Raw genomic sequence first — 14522 nt, 5'->3', positions numbered from 1 at the left:
CTTTTCCTTCACCTAAGCAAAGATGAGGTTCTAATACAATCTCCAGTGGAAAAGAAAGAAACTGCCACTATATTCCTGCATTGAGCAGGGGGTTGGACTCGATGGCCTTGTAGGCCCCTTCCAATTCTGCTATTCTATGATTCTAAATACTGACATTTCTGCTGCAAACTAATGCCTGCTTTTGTTTGTTTTTAAAAGAAAGTCTGAATCATTTTACTTATAATAGAAAAGGATGGAACTGCAAATAGCCTAAAACTGTTTAAAATTAATATCTAGACACACAGAACCATAGAATAGCAGAGTTGGAAGGGGCCTACAAGGCCATTGAGTCCAACCCCCACCCCACCCCCCGCTCAATGCAGGAATCCACCCTAAAGCATCCCTGACAGACATCCCTGACAATGTCTTAAGAGAAATATTTTTACAGAGTTTTATCCATACACACACCCAAACTCCCCCGGTAAGACTTCGAGATTAACACTGCAAAGGCTGGAATCTGTACAATTTTCAAGCGTGCAAGCTAAATACAGTTCACACCAGCACCTATGTACCTGCTTTTGCAGTTGTCTTGCTACTGCTGCTGCAGCACAGAGCAACCAGCTTTAGACATTGTTGTTTTGCAGCAATCCTTTGCAAACCACCATGTGAGTTTAAGGGGGAAATTGCAATTTTTTTTGCAAATTAAAGCAGGATGCATGAGAGTACTTCACAATAAAAGCTGATTTTAAGGTGGAAAACTTCTGAGTCCTTTGCATGCAATTTGCAGTGATTGCAAGGTCGCTGGTGCAATAAAGCTCTTAAGCAGCCAGCCCCCTACATTCACCTAGCCACCATCCCTCCCACCGACCCCCCTCAGTCTTACCTTCTAATTGCTTCTTCTCCTGCTTGCTTGCAGCTTTCTTCTTCTTATTCTTCTTCCCCTCGGCCTAGGCAGGGAGTGGGGGGGGGACGCTTCCAGGAAGTCCCAGAATGCGTCCCCCAGCCCCCTCCCTCAGCGTCGATGGGGCCTTGTACTTGCTCTGCACGATCTTGCAGGCAAAGTACAAGGCCTCATTGAGGCAGGGAGGGGCGGAGACGCTGGGAGGAAGTCCCAGAATGCGTCCCACAGCCCCCTCCCTCAGCGTCGATGGGGCTTTGTACTTGCTCTGCAGGATCTTGCAGGCAAAGTACAAGGCCCCATCGAGGCAGGGAAGGGGCGGAGACGCTGGGATGAAGCCTGGGCCCAGCTGAGGTGAACTCCTTGCGCGGCTGCAGGCCCGGGTGCTAGAAGGAGGCCCTGCCCCCCCCCAGAGGATGGCCTTGCTTGCTCCCAGACTCTCTCCCACTCACTCCCTTCTCCCCCCTCCCTCCTTGGAACCTGAGGCGCATGCGTGAGCTTATCGGAGTCCCATAGGCTAACATTGGATGCAAATAAATTAATAAAAAATCAACGGAAGCAGATATTTTTAAAAGAAAGGCCATTCCATCAATGAGGAGGACAGGGGAACACAATCCCATCAATGGATTGGAAGGTAAGGGTCCCAATTTGGCGCTATAAGTGAGCTAAAAAAGGTTGCCAACCAGGAAGTAAAACAAAGCAGATCTGGACAGACATACTGCCCCCCCCCCATTTTCTGCTTTAAACTCCCACCCAGCCCTCAATATTGCAGGAATCTCCCTGAAACGCGCAGGGAATGTAAAGCCAGCATTTCTTTCTGGCAGTACCGCGTTTCAGAAAGATTCCTGAAATATTTTTTATTTTAGGCTGCTAGGTTGACCCACCCCCCAGCAATTCCATTTAACATGGCGGAATGCTCGTTTTACTGACGGCCCTTAACTACAGGAATCACGACCGTGATTCCTGTAATTTTGTACAGCACCAAGTACATCGTTGGTGCTATATAAATAAATTAATTAATAATAATAATAATAATAATACTCTGATACTGTGTTAATTCACCGCAATTTAAATCCAAAACTGCACATTTGTGGAGGGAGTTTTTATCTTTTACTTTGCTGATGCACAGCTGTGCATCTCCAATTTATAAAAGTAGAGATCTACTGCATTCCCTGACAGTTTGCTCTAATGTGGTAAAATTGGGGATGGGGTGCTCTCATAGGAAGAGCACCCCCTCATTTCACCCCATTCCAGCACACTGTCAGGGAATGCAGCAGTTCTCTATTTTTTTATAAACTGGATATGCACAGCTGTGCATCAGCAAAATAAAGGAAAAGCTCCTTCCACAAATGCGCAGATTGTCCCTTCAGATCCTGCCCTGGATAAGTTGGGTTTTTTGCTTCTTCACAGAACAGTGGACATAACGGGGGGAAGGAGTGGGAGCTAATACTCCTCCCCCGCCCCCAGGAGTATGTTCTTCATGGCACTGAAAATCTGGGTTTTAGGGATAGCCAACTCTGCTGTATAACACTGATGGAGCAGAGCCAATTTCATCATACTGCAGAGAATAAGAGCAATGCACTTTCCTCCCTTGCTCCTCAAGATGAAGCCATAATTTATATGACTTTAAAGCCCTACACTTTAAATCAAGAAACGTTGCAAATACATAAATCTAGAAGAGGAAGTCACCATCCCCCTTAGTTCACGAATGCTTAGGAGGAGGATGGAATGTGGCAGTGTCCATCATCTATGTGGAGAAATGGAGAGGAATCACATGTGATTATCCCTCCTGGGAGTTCTAACAAGATTCTTTTGATTTAAAGGATGCTTGTGATCATGGAGCTTCAGATCTCATTGTTAATATAAGAACATTCTTGTGTTGGAAAAAGAAGGCGGCTTTGCAATGGTGCTCTAATCTTCCAGGGACTTCTATAGTATATACACCTCCACTTCAGTGAGAAAGAAACACTAGGAGATGGCCATTCTATTGAGTCCACTGTAATAAGCCCTTGATTAGCTCGCACTGGGCAATTGTCCTAAAGTTATTACAGATGTGAGAACTTAACAGTAAATATTCTGGCCATCTGGCAGGGGCAACAAAAAGAGCAGTAGGGAAGGTAAAAATGCCAACTTTTGTCAGTTGTATACTCCAGTAGCAGGGGGGAAATCTTGCCAGGAGCAGTATCGAGCTAAACTTGCAGTTAGAGTACCTCAGTTGAAGCCGTTGTGTATGCTTTTTTCCTACCACCCCCATGTTTTTAAGATACCCTTCAACAGCTGTGAATTAATGAAAGCTTGGGAAAGCACCATGAAATGTAAACCTTGTTTTGATTATTGTGGTCTCTTCGGGTGCCTGGCCTCTTACAACTGTCCCTCCCTAATCGTAAAATTATAGCAGGTGGGATGAATTCTACACAATGGTATTGCTAGTCTTGTTATATCCAACTCCTAAACTCTATAGTACAGATACATTGTATTTCACATAAGGATTCTAACATAACATGTGCTGTAAAGGACAACATAGAAGCACTTCAACAGATGGCAAATGAAAATAACTTGAAATGATGGTGCAAAGTCATTTAAGACATAAGGTATTAGAGGGTACAAGACTAGCCATTGTTCTTGACAATGTTGTCCATTATAAACAGTTTACATTGTAAGCACACATGTCATACTAGGAGTAGGCTTATTTTCTATTAGCAAGATCAATGTAAACCAAGAGAGGTTAAGTGCCCTCTCTAAGGTTACACTGTAACCTTACCTTACACTGTAAGGTTTTATACTGTATTTCGTAATTGTGTTTTAAACTGTTGGGTGTTTTACTGTGGTTTTAATTTTTGTGAACCGCCCAGAGAGCTTCGGCTATTGGGCGGTATAAAAATGTAATAAATAAATAAATAAATAAATACATGAGAGCTACAATTCTCTGTTTCCTGTGACTGTCTGCCCTGACTTCTAACAATTAGATAATAGGGGGAAAAGAAGTGCTGGAAACTGGTGAATGATTCTATGATGTCTAAAAAGATGGCATTTTTTGGATGCAGTTTAATAAACCGCAACATTCTTCTTGTAGTTTTCTGTAGACATTTGTGTGTGGAAGATGAGGATCATGAATGAGAGAAACTTTTGCGTCAGGGCAGCTTCATAAATTAGAGCCCCCTGACAGAAAGATACTTGGGTAGTCCAGTTGTGAGTAACAAAACACTAATGGCCATTTCACCCTTAGAATCTGGGTGATTTGCAGTGGAGAAACATAGGAGGAGAAATAATGCTTAAGCCTTTCCCTTTCAGTCACTTCCTCTGTGAAACTTCCATTCAGGTGTTTTTACCCTCCTAAAGTTCCAGAGATAAACATGGGCTTGACACTGCCATGGGTTCAAGTAGCTTGGAGGAAGTTTAATGGGGACTCAGTCACTGAAATTGGATCCAGGCAAGACAGAGGTGCTTGTTGTGAATGGTTCTAATTCAGTTATTGAGGTATGTCAACCAGTTCTGGATGGGGTCGCACTCCCCCTGAAGGAGCAAGTTCATACTTTGGGGGTGCTCCTTCACCCAGCCCTACTCCTGGTACCCCAAGTAAGGCAACTGTGAGAAGTGCCTGTTATCAGCTTGGGCTGATACACCAACTATGGCCATTGCTGGAATATGTGGACTTGGTAATGGTGGTGCAAACACTGGTAACCTCTAGGCTTGATTTCTGTAATGTGCTGTACTTGGGGCTGCCTACATATTTAGTATGAAAACTTTAAACTGGTACAAAACATGGCAGCCAGGTTGGTCTCCAGGACATCCTGTGGAAACCATATAACACTGGTTTTAAAACCTTTACACTGGGTTCCAGTTTGTTTCCAGGCAAAATACAAAGTGCCGGTTCTTACCTTTAAAGCCCTACGTGGTCTAGATCCAAGGTACCTTAGGGAGCGCCTCCTCCCTTATGTTCCAGCATGACACTTAAGGTCCTTAGAGGATCATTTGCTGCAAATGCCTAATGTGAGATTGGCAGTTAGATGCCACTTTTCCTTTGCCGAATGATCTGCCAGATAAAATGTGCCTGGTGACTTCTTTTAATATATTTAATAATAGTAACAACAACAATATTTATTTCTTATCCACCTCTCCCCCTGGGTCGAGGTGGGGGACAACACTGAATACAACAAAAATACTATGAAATACATAAAACTGATTAAAAACATATAAAACTAATACATTATTAAAATAACAGCCAGACATCTTAAAATTTGACTGGGTAGGCCTGTATTAAAGACCCTATTATTCTGGCAGGCCTTCCCTTTTTAAAATCTTATTGCTGACCAATATATGTGTTTTTATGCTGTATTGTTTTATTGATTGTTTTATCATTTAAATTGTTTTTAAAATGTGTATGTCGTCTAGGGTATTTTGTATACAGGCAGGATATAAATGCAATAAATAATAACAGGGAAAGGGATATGGCTGTCCTTTATTGTCCCTTCTCGGGTGCACCTCATCCTCTTCAAAAATCCCTTGTAATGTAAAAAGGGGCCCTCAGTGCCTCGTTACACTTAGCTACTGCAATGTAACATGTGGTTTGCCCCTCGTATACATGTGTATAACCAGGGGGGGATCTACACTACTGCTTTAAAGTGCTTTATAACAGTTTTGACAACTGTTGGGGCCCAGGACACACTGCATATACAGTTTTCAAAACGTTTTCAAAGTGCTTTAAAGCGCTTTAAAAGCAGTAGTGTAGATCCCTGGTAGGTCTGAAGTACCTGGATCTTTCTCAGAACTAGTTATGCTAGTCAACACTTTTATGCTACTTTTTCAGATGCTGGAGTACTTGTGTATGATTGGAAACCATAACAGAACGAGTGTTTTAGGCCTAAAGAGATTTTCAGATCTGTATGCGAACAAAACAATTATGGTTTGCAAATCTATGCAGTTCACATAGGTAAATTCATAAAGCAGCATAGATTATAGTTGCCATGGTACTGAAGAAGATTCTGTTTAAGGTGCTATCATGTTTTCCTGAATTATTTCCAGACATATTGGGTAATATGTGAAAAATCAGGGCTACTGTATATTTTTGAGTGAAAATGTGAGCCCTAAACATTTAATGCCTTATAATTTTGCTATGTGTTCCTTTTTAATATGCATGTGTGAGCTTATGAAGATGACTAAATTACCCATGTACCTAATCAAATGCTTTCCAGCAATTCTAATTAAACCACTAATTTATGATGTCCTAATGCAAGAAAATCACATGGAGAGAACTAAATAGCAAATGTTACTCACATAATATTTCAGTAGTGGTTTTTATTATTTTGTGTGTATCTCTCTCAAGGCTGATATAAATTAATATGGACAGTGATTGACAAACTTACTGGTCTACAGTTTGCCAACTGAAGCCTGGTTCAGACTTAGCCTCATCATAGATAATCTTTTGAATATCTTTAATGACCCATTATTTGTTATTAGTTCGCAATCATTTGGTAATAGTTTCTAGCACAGAATAGAATTTGATTTCCAATTAACTGTGGTGGCAGACAGGTGACTGAATCCTAGATGGACTGAAAATGCAAGATGGTTTCCTCCAGTTCCCTCCAGTACAGTTATATCTTGTTGTTCTGGGCCTTGCTATTATATAACATTTTTTACATTGATCACCTAGTATGAATTAAGTTCTCACATTCAGATTATTTAATTTAAGGCAGGGTGTGCAAAATCTGTAATGGGTTATTCATACCTAGATATTTTATTTCTACATATGCATGCTGAACTATAAAGTTTTCAATAGCCATATACAGATGTTGCTCTAATAACATGGAGATCAGGTATGATGGGGGATCATAGTTTAGGCCTACCTGCCCTAAGGCCATGAAATATCTGCACATTTGATGTTGCGTATGAATGAAAGCAGAATGTAGTACAGTCCATGTAAGACCTCTCAAGAGAGGAAGGAATTGGACTATAAGCATTATATGCATGGCTCTGTTTGACGTTGCTGACTAATGAGTGGATATTGCGGTGGGAGAGGATAGAGCAGTTGGGCATAACCATAATCCTCTTTCTCATGTTGGCTCTGGATCAGGAGTGGGCCACTTGTGGTCCTCCAGATGTTTTAGTCTACAACTTCCATCAATCCTGGACAGCACAGCCAATAGTGAGGGATCATGAGAGTTGTAGGCCAAAAAAATCAGGACAGCCACAAGTTGCCCACCTCTGCACTAGACACATCTGGATAGGGTAGGATGTGCAAAATGTAGACGTCTCCTACTATACATGTGGACATTTGTCATTTCTGAATTTATTGTAAAAATAAATGCTTAAATATTTAAATATATTATTTTATTTTTTAATATTTGCACTCCTGCTAGTTTTTATTTTACTTTTTATTTTTCATTTTGGTTTTATATTGTGGTTTTAAACTTTTATATTATGTTTTATCATGTTGTATGTTTTAAATTTTGTGAACTATCCAGAGAGCTTCAACTATTGGGTGATATAGAAGTATAATAAATAAATTTAAAATTTTTTTAAAATGTAATTGGTTTTTTTAAAAGTGAATTTATAGATATTATGTCCATGGCTGGCAGTTAAAAGTTGGAGTAAAAAAAAAGTAATTCAGAACTTCTGGAAGGCACAACCAGTACAGCAACAGCAGAGTAATTTTGCATTCCCCACACCTAGCTGCATTTCCTTTCTCATTTTCTGCTAAAGGGGTTCATGCTGGATTAGATCTAAACCTAAGCATGATAAAGCTTTTCATCTTCTGAACAGACTATTTTAAAGAAGTTCTATCAGATTCAATATAATGCTGTTAACTGGCATTTCCTTTAGTATCACTCATATCTTCTTCCTTTTGACATAAGTCTTTCACAACCTTAAAAACAGAAAGATTAATTCTCATCACTTGGAAAATTAGAAGCAAATGCATCAAGCTTTTTAACTTCTTTTGTAACTATTTGGGTATGTTGGCATTTGTGATGGAATTCTCCCACCTGTCCTGTGAGACAAAGCAGGTTGAGACTTGGTACCTTGCCTGGTTAGCTGTTAGCCATCAGTACTCAAGTTACAATTTAAAGGTCCTAAGCTGGAGAGCTGTTTCTCTTCCACACTTTTGTATTTTGTATACATCAAAGAAGAGCTCATGTAATGCAGGTCCGAGCATTTCTTATAAGGGACAGGTGCTGAGATTCAGCACCTCTACAGTATTGTTCAGCACACCTACTTTTTGCAGGGGGTTGTTTAAATGTGTACTTTGAAAGTTTGGGCCTGCATAATTATGCTTTTTCTTTCCTTCCTGTATTTATACTTTCAAACCTTATGGCACATATACCCCTAAGATATTGACAAGCAAGTGAAGCAATTTGGTGGGAGAATTACAGAATCATTTAATCCTTGGACATAATTTAGAAAAAGTTAAGTAGGTGCTTAACTTTTTCTGGACTGCACATTTCATGTTTTGAAATAAAGAACTGCTTTTGCATCTTTCTCATTATTTTTTAGTATTTCTTGCAGTATCTTTTTTTTTTTTTTTAGCATGTATTGACTTTCCCAAGTTATCAAATGTACAGTTATTTATTTTTGAGAACCTTGGACAACAAAAATATTTGACTATCCCATGTGTATGTTTGCTATAAGAGAACCTCAAATAATTCAGATAATGATTAAATGTGATGAATTCCCTTATTTTACATTTAGGTAGAGTTTGAAGATGGCTCTCAGATAGCAACAAAAAGGGAAGAAATCTACACTCTTGATGAAGAGTTGCCCAAAAGAGTGAGAGCTCGATTTGTAAGTATCTGCAAAAAAAAAAACTGATTGGGCTAGAAATTTGGAAGAGATATGACCAAACCAACCTTTGAAAATCTTTATAACGCCCAGCGACTTTATAAAAATTCTGTGCTTATGTGACTTTTTCTGAGTGTAAGATTTAGACATGGAAGATCAAGCCTTATTTAGCCTGCAAACATGTTTACTTCAGACTCCCTGATGCTGTCATATGGCAGCAGATTTGCTGATCCCTATATCAGGTCCCAGAGTGTAGCTGTTGTAGTCCTCACTAAGACTGCACCCCAGTTTAGTAATTACAGCTAAACCCTTAGCTCTCTCTATCTAATCACAAACTACATTTTTTCTTGCATACACCTGCTATGGAGCACCAGTCTATCCCTGTAGATGAATTGCCCATTCAGGAAAAAAAGAGCCCCAGCCATCAAAAGAACATTAGGGTTTTTTCATCAAATACCTTGGTCCAGACTGGTGACACTTGTCAAGCAATAGATACATTCTCAGTAAACAGGCAACTGAAACTTATAACAATATCCTGAATATTCTGTCCACCCCACCTATTATAAGAATTTGCTGGATTAAGAGATCTGGAGACCAGTAATAAATTAAGCAGGTATCTGCCTTGCATTAAATGAAAATATCTCTAGTCTATATTTTTCAAAATCTAAAAGTAAGGTTTGTAGAACCACCATATGCCTACAGAAGAAAGATGGTTCTTGAACGGAACAATGAATGACCCAGAGGTGAGAACAGTAGATTGATTTAAAAACTACAACACACAAATATATTCAGGAAAAGGCCCCATTACTACTGATTGTTTTACAGAGTATTCATAATGGACTTTATAATTAACTAGACATGCTGTAAATCTGTTTTATTGTTGCATTTGGCAACAATAAGTATAGCACTACAGATATAGTGGCTATCACACTATTAATTTGACAGTTTTATAAATCATTTTTTTTTACTTTTGTCTATAATAATCTTGACTTTTAAGGGAAGTGAATCGTGTTTTTATCATGTTCCCTGAAATCCGTGAATTCCCAAGTGTCTGGGCACAACTTCAGGTCTTTATAAAGGTTTATGTACATCTTCTGACAGTGGGTCAGTAAAGTCTCAACTAGCTCAGCCTAGCAAAGTACACCACTGTGGAGATCTAGGGCACTATCCACTTCAACACTATGGCTAACTTAAAATATGTTGTTTGTCACCTCCAGCACAATGCCAATAGTGTTTGCTGGGGTGACAGGTTTTCTCTGTCAATACTAGAGGTCACTTATGGTAGCATAACATAATTTATGTTAGCAGTAGTGTCAAATTTAATATTGCTCCTAATTCTTAGCTTTGCCAAGAGGGTGAAGCTGCACATCTCGGAGCTTTTCTGACGGAACGTTTCAGCAAGATATTCCTGCTACTACTGTTTTTGTAACCACAAAATTACGAGTGGGACGTGCTAAAAGGGATTTTCTACATGAGGTGCACTTGTCATTCTCTACTCATAGTTGTTTAGAGGTTCTTTAGACGACGTGATCCTACAGCTTTGGTTCTGTTTTTTAAGAGCCCTTTCACGGTTTTTTTTAGTATGGGATAAATTGGGTATTATTTCTGAAAGCAAAAGAACTACTTATGTATTTGCATTATTCCGCTACAGCACATTGCCACCTTGAGGTTATTTAGCAGGAAAGGAAGAGCTCTTTTTATAGAGCTCGGATCTCAATTCTGCAATGAAACCGAAAGTAGATACAGCAATTAACAGCCTCGTGCAGAAAAGCTTTCAGTCCTCTAGCAAAATAGCCCTTTCCTCTTCTACTACCACAAGGGAATTAAGCAGCCTTTCCCAACCTGGTCCCCTCCATATGTTTTGGACTTCAACTCCCATCAGCCCCAACCAGCTTGGCCAATTATCAGGAATGCTGGGAGTTATAATCCCCAAAACCCTGAAGGCACCAGTTTTGGGAAACCTGATATAGAACATGCAAGGACTGTGGCAGCATCATAACACTGATTGCACAAAGAGATCTGAAGAAGATAGCCAGACCATTCTCTGGGCCTGTGAGTGAGTTCTATGTGTCCCTGTTTCAGGTGTGACTTTCTGAATGGTTCTCAGAAACCTGAATTGTTCATATATTTGGAATTCATACTTGTAACAAATATCTAAATAATCCTTGAATCTATCCACTGGAATAGCCTTTGGCTCTCCTCTATCAACAACGAGATAGAGTTGAGCCTGTAAACAAATAATATAAGCAATCTTAAGTTACTTGATTTATTAGATCAATTACATAATACTATGGAGTTAAAAATAGGGCACCAGTATATATCAGTATATATACAAAATAATTTACTTTAACTAAATGCATAATACAGAAAAATGGCATCCTCCAAGACACCAAGGACATTCCAGCAATGTAATTATTAAGCAGTGTAATTAAAATGGTTTGAAGCCCCTCTGTAACAAAGGCAACTGTCTGGACTTCTGTTTCTCCTCAGTGAGAAGTGGACCTCTCTAAAGATGCCTGGCAAGCAACTTAGAGAGAAAGATAGTTCCCCTGTGGCCCCTCTCGATCCTATTTCTATGTTTCTCCAATGTGTTTAACCTCTTCCAAAACAAGTGATTTAGTGAATTCCATCCCATTCTGGTTGGGGTCTTACTGCTGGATAAGAAAGAAAGTTCTGCTACTTCCTGGCCTGCTTATAATACTGGAGCCCCCAGATGCAGGAGTAGGGGAAGGAGGCGGCAAAGGGCTAAGCAGAGAGAAGAGCAACAGGGGAAGCAGTAGTCCTTCGTGGAGGCAGCAGGCAGTTGGTTGGATCCCTCCATCAGCTGGTATCATTGAACCTGAGAGAAGCTTGTTCATGAGTAAAGGCTTGCTGACAAGCAAAACAAGGCAGCCGGGCAATGGGCATGATGGAGAGCTACATATAAAAGACAGAAGAAGGGGGGAGCCAAGGAGTACAAAGCTTTGTAGTTGTCCATGATATGAGAAGGAACTGAGTGAGGTTAACTAACCTTCCCTCTGGCTAACAGCAATAGGGCCTCAGCTTGCACACACCTAAACACAAGTTTACATATACCGGTCCATGCAAGGTTGCTTCTGCCTCTGTGATTGCTCCCACACTGATTCATCCAGCTACATGTAATCTGCCCATGGGATTCAGTGTGTTTTGTTTTACTGATTATGCAAGTTTCTAACATCCAGATCCTTGGAAGGTCCATTAATTACAGGGCCCAGCATGAGGGCTTGGGGGAAGGGTACACTTTACTTGGGCCCAGTAACCCCCGTTACAATGAAGGGGAAAATGAGACTAAATTGTGGGTCATGTTTATGGTGACTTATTTCCATGTTGTTCATATCATGTGAGATTTGCTGGAGCCAATCAGAAGCAGTGTTAGAACTGAAGAAGCAATGTTCAGAACAGCGAGTTGCTGGCCCAGCATTCATCTAGGACAGAGACGGTGTTCGGTTAAACTGGACTTGTAGTTTAAGAGATTTGTGCTTCCTTATGTGGCATGCTTTCTCAAAGATCACCTGTCCCAGAATTCTTTATGCATGGTTAGGCTGGAGGGACAGCTGGTACAAGTGACAAAACACTGTAATAATCAGGGTTCTTGATCCCAGAGAAAGTGGGAGCCTCTCCTGCCTGTAGGATTTGGCATCCCAAATGTATGTGAGTAAATGTTTAGTTCGCATATACACTCACACTGCCATGACTGGCTGTAAGGGGAGATAATTTCTATTTTGCAGTGGCAAACGGCCAGAAAAATAAAGTTTAAAATGAATTGGTTTATTAATAAAATGTTTGCAGTTGCATTGGTCCATGAGAATTAAAAAAAAATCAGAACAGGATAATAACCTTTATTGGGACCTACTATAAACATTAGAAAACAGAGGTGTGCACTGACCACAAGATTTGACTCTATCCCCAATTAGGCTGAAACACCTAAGACCTTTACATATACCGTCTGGATTAGCCTTGGAAATCCAGGAACCATGCCAAGAAAAGTGCATAGAAAGGTGTGTGTATGTCTAAGAACCAATCCAAGCAATCAGGCTGTAGGTGGAGGTTTGCATATTTTAATGTTCTTCCACATAAAAAAAACCCCTCCCATAGAAATCTAGAATATCAGGGACAGGGGGCTAGGCTACAACCACCTTCAAGATGGGCTGCACCATATGATGATTATGAATGTATAGAACAGCTCTAAGACTGGAACTGAAGATAGTTTGTTATTGCTAAATAGAAAGGAGCGTTTTTTGCTCTTCAAGAGATTTAGGAAATTTATGTTGATTTGAAAACACTTGCTCTTTTTCCAAGGTAGAAAACTTTCTATGGTGTTTTTTTTATGTACTCTCTATAGGTGAAGTATGCCCTATACTGAATCTCTATTTTTAGTCTACAGCTTCTGATATGAGATTTGAAGACACATTCTATGGAGCTGATATTATCCAGGGACAAAAGAAGAGGCAGAGGGTATTGAGCTCCAGATTTAAGAACGAATATGTGGATGACCCTGGATACCGCAGCTTCCTGAAAACTTCATTCCAAAAGAAGTGCCAGAAAGGACTATAAAGGAAGGAATGAACCCGTGCTCACCTGTTCTCTTTCTCTTTGTGTGTGGGGTGGGGACAAAATGCATTCAATGTGGGGTAAAGAAAAACAGACAAATACTGTCATGGTTTTGAAGCTCTACCTTTATTACATCAGGTTTCTAGCTTGTGGTTAAAATACTTCTTGAAGTTATCAAGAGTTCTACCTAAAAATATTTCAGACCCATAGAACCTCCTTAACTTCAGGGCCCCAAATTTAGGGTATTTTAAAAGCTGGATATCTGATTCAAATCAAGGATTGATAAATAAATATTGGGAATAAGGGACCCTGTTAGATAGCAAGCATAAGAACCACAGTACCACAATTCAGTGAATGCATAGTCTTGCCTCCTGCTGACACTTACAAGAGAAGTTATATCTATGGAGAACTTAAATGGTTTGTTTATTTTCCACAAGTTCCACCTTTTTGCTATGGAACATCTTATACATATATACATACAAGTATAAACAGCACTGAGATCTGCAAATGCTGTACTCTCATAACTTTGTACAGTGCTTTGCCACATTGTTTATGCCTTCACTGCTTTCAGTACCCTCTGTTCAGAACTCAGTTTTTGACACGGGATTTGGGTGGGTGGGTGGAATATTAATGAGTAAAGGGCAGGAGCTTCTAAAAAAGGAAATATTCAGGAAATGAAAGGGGTGTGTATTTAAGGAGGGAAATTTTGGGCAACTATTTTTAAACTTTTTTTCATGATACACTTGGCGGGGGGAAAGCAATTTGTACAATAAAATGTCTTTCATTGTATTTGTAAAATTAGAGTTTACATATCTTTGCTTGGCAGGCTAGTTTTAAACTAATGTAAAATAGTAATATAATTTGGTCTTCCCTTTTTAAATAATAGTCTGCAAATGTAATAGTGTTTGAAATAAATAAATGATGTTCCTTTGCTTACTAATGTTGGGGTATGGCAAAGTAATTATACATTACCTATGTGGATCAATCTTTAAAAAAATCCTGGGCCCAATCTAGATGGAAATGGTATGAGAAGCATTTTCTGGTTATATCCAGATTTTCATGAAATTGGTTTCGTCCATCAGTGGCACACGGACCAAGAAAAACAGAGTATAACTTACCTAAAACCCTGCTTTTATGGGACACACAGCACGTGAAACTGCCATACTTCGGGGTTCAGTGGATGGAATCCTGTGAATAGAACTGAACATCATCAACCACATAGGTGCTGCTCAGCGAACGAGAGAGGCTTGTTCCTCACTCCTTTCAATGCTCCCCTGCTCAAGGAAGTTAAATGGAAGACATG

The 14522-nt window shown here is 39.8% G+C and overlaps 1 protein-coding gene across 3 annotated transcripts in view; it reads left to right on the top strand.

The window, feature by feature from the left end:
- Window positions 1-14159, top strand: part of KDM4C (lysine demethylase 4C) — a 226921-nt gene extending 212762 nt beyond the window's left edge. For all 3 annotated transcript variants that reach the window (XM_063129271.1, XM_063129270.1, XM_063129269.1), the window contains 2 exons: window positions 8561-8653; window positions 13046-14159. In XM_063129271.1, coding sequence (XP_062985341.1) covers window positions 8561-8653; window positions 13046-13222 — 270 coding nt within the window. In that variant the 3' untranslated portion in view covers window positions 13223-14159. The remainder of the gene's footprint in view (window positions 1-8560; window positions 8654-13045) is intronic.
- Window positions 14160-14522: the final 363 nt, after the last annotated feature.

Source organism: Elgaria multicarinata, chromosome 6 (genome assembly GCF_023053635.1).
Source record: "Elgaria multicarinata webbii isolate HBS135686 ecotype San Diego chromosome 6, rElgMul1.1.pri, whole genome shotgun sequence".
NCBI lineage: Eukaryota > Metazoa > Chordata > Lepidosauria > Squamata > Anguidae > Elgaria > Elgaria multicarinata.
The sequence above is the reverse complement of the archived record's forward strand: the minus strand, read 5'-3'. Positions and strand labels throughout refer to the sequence as shown.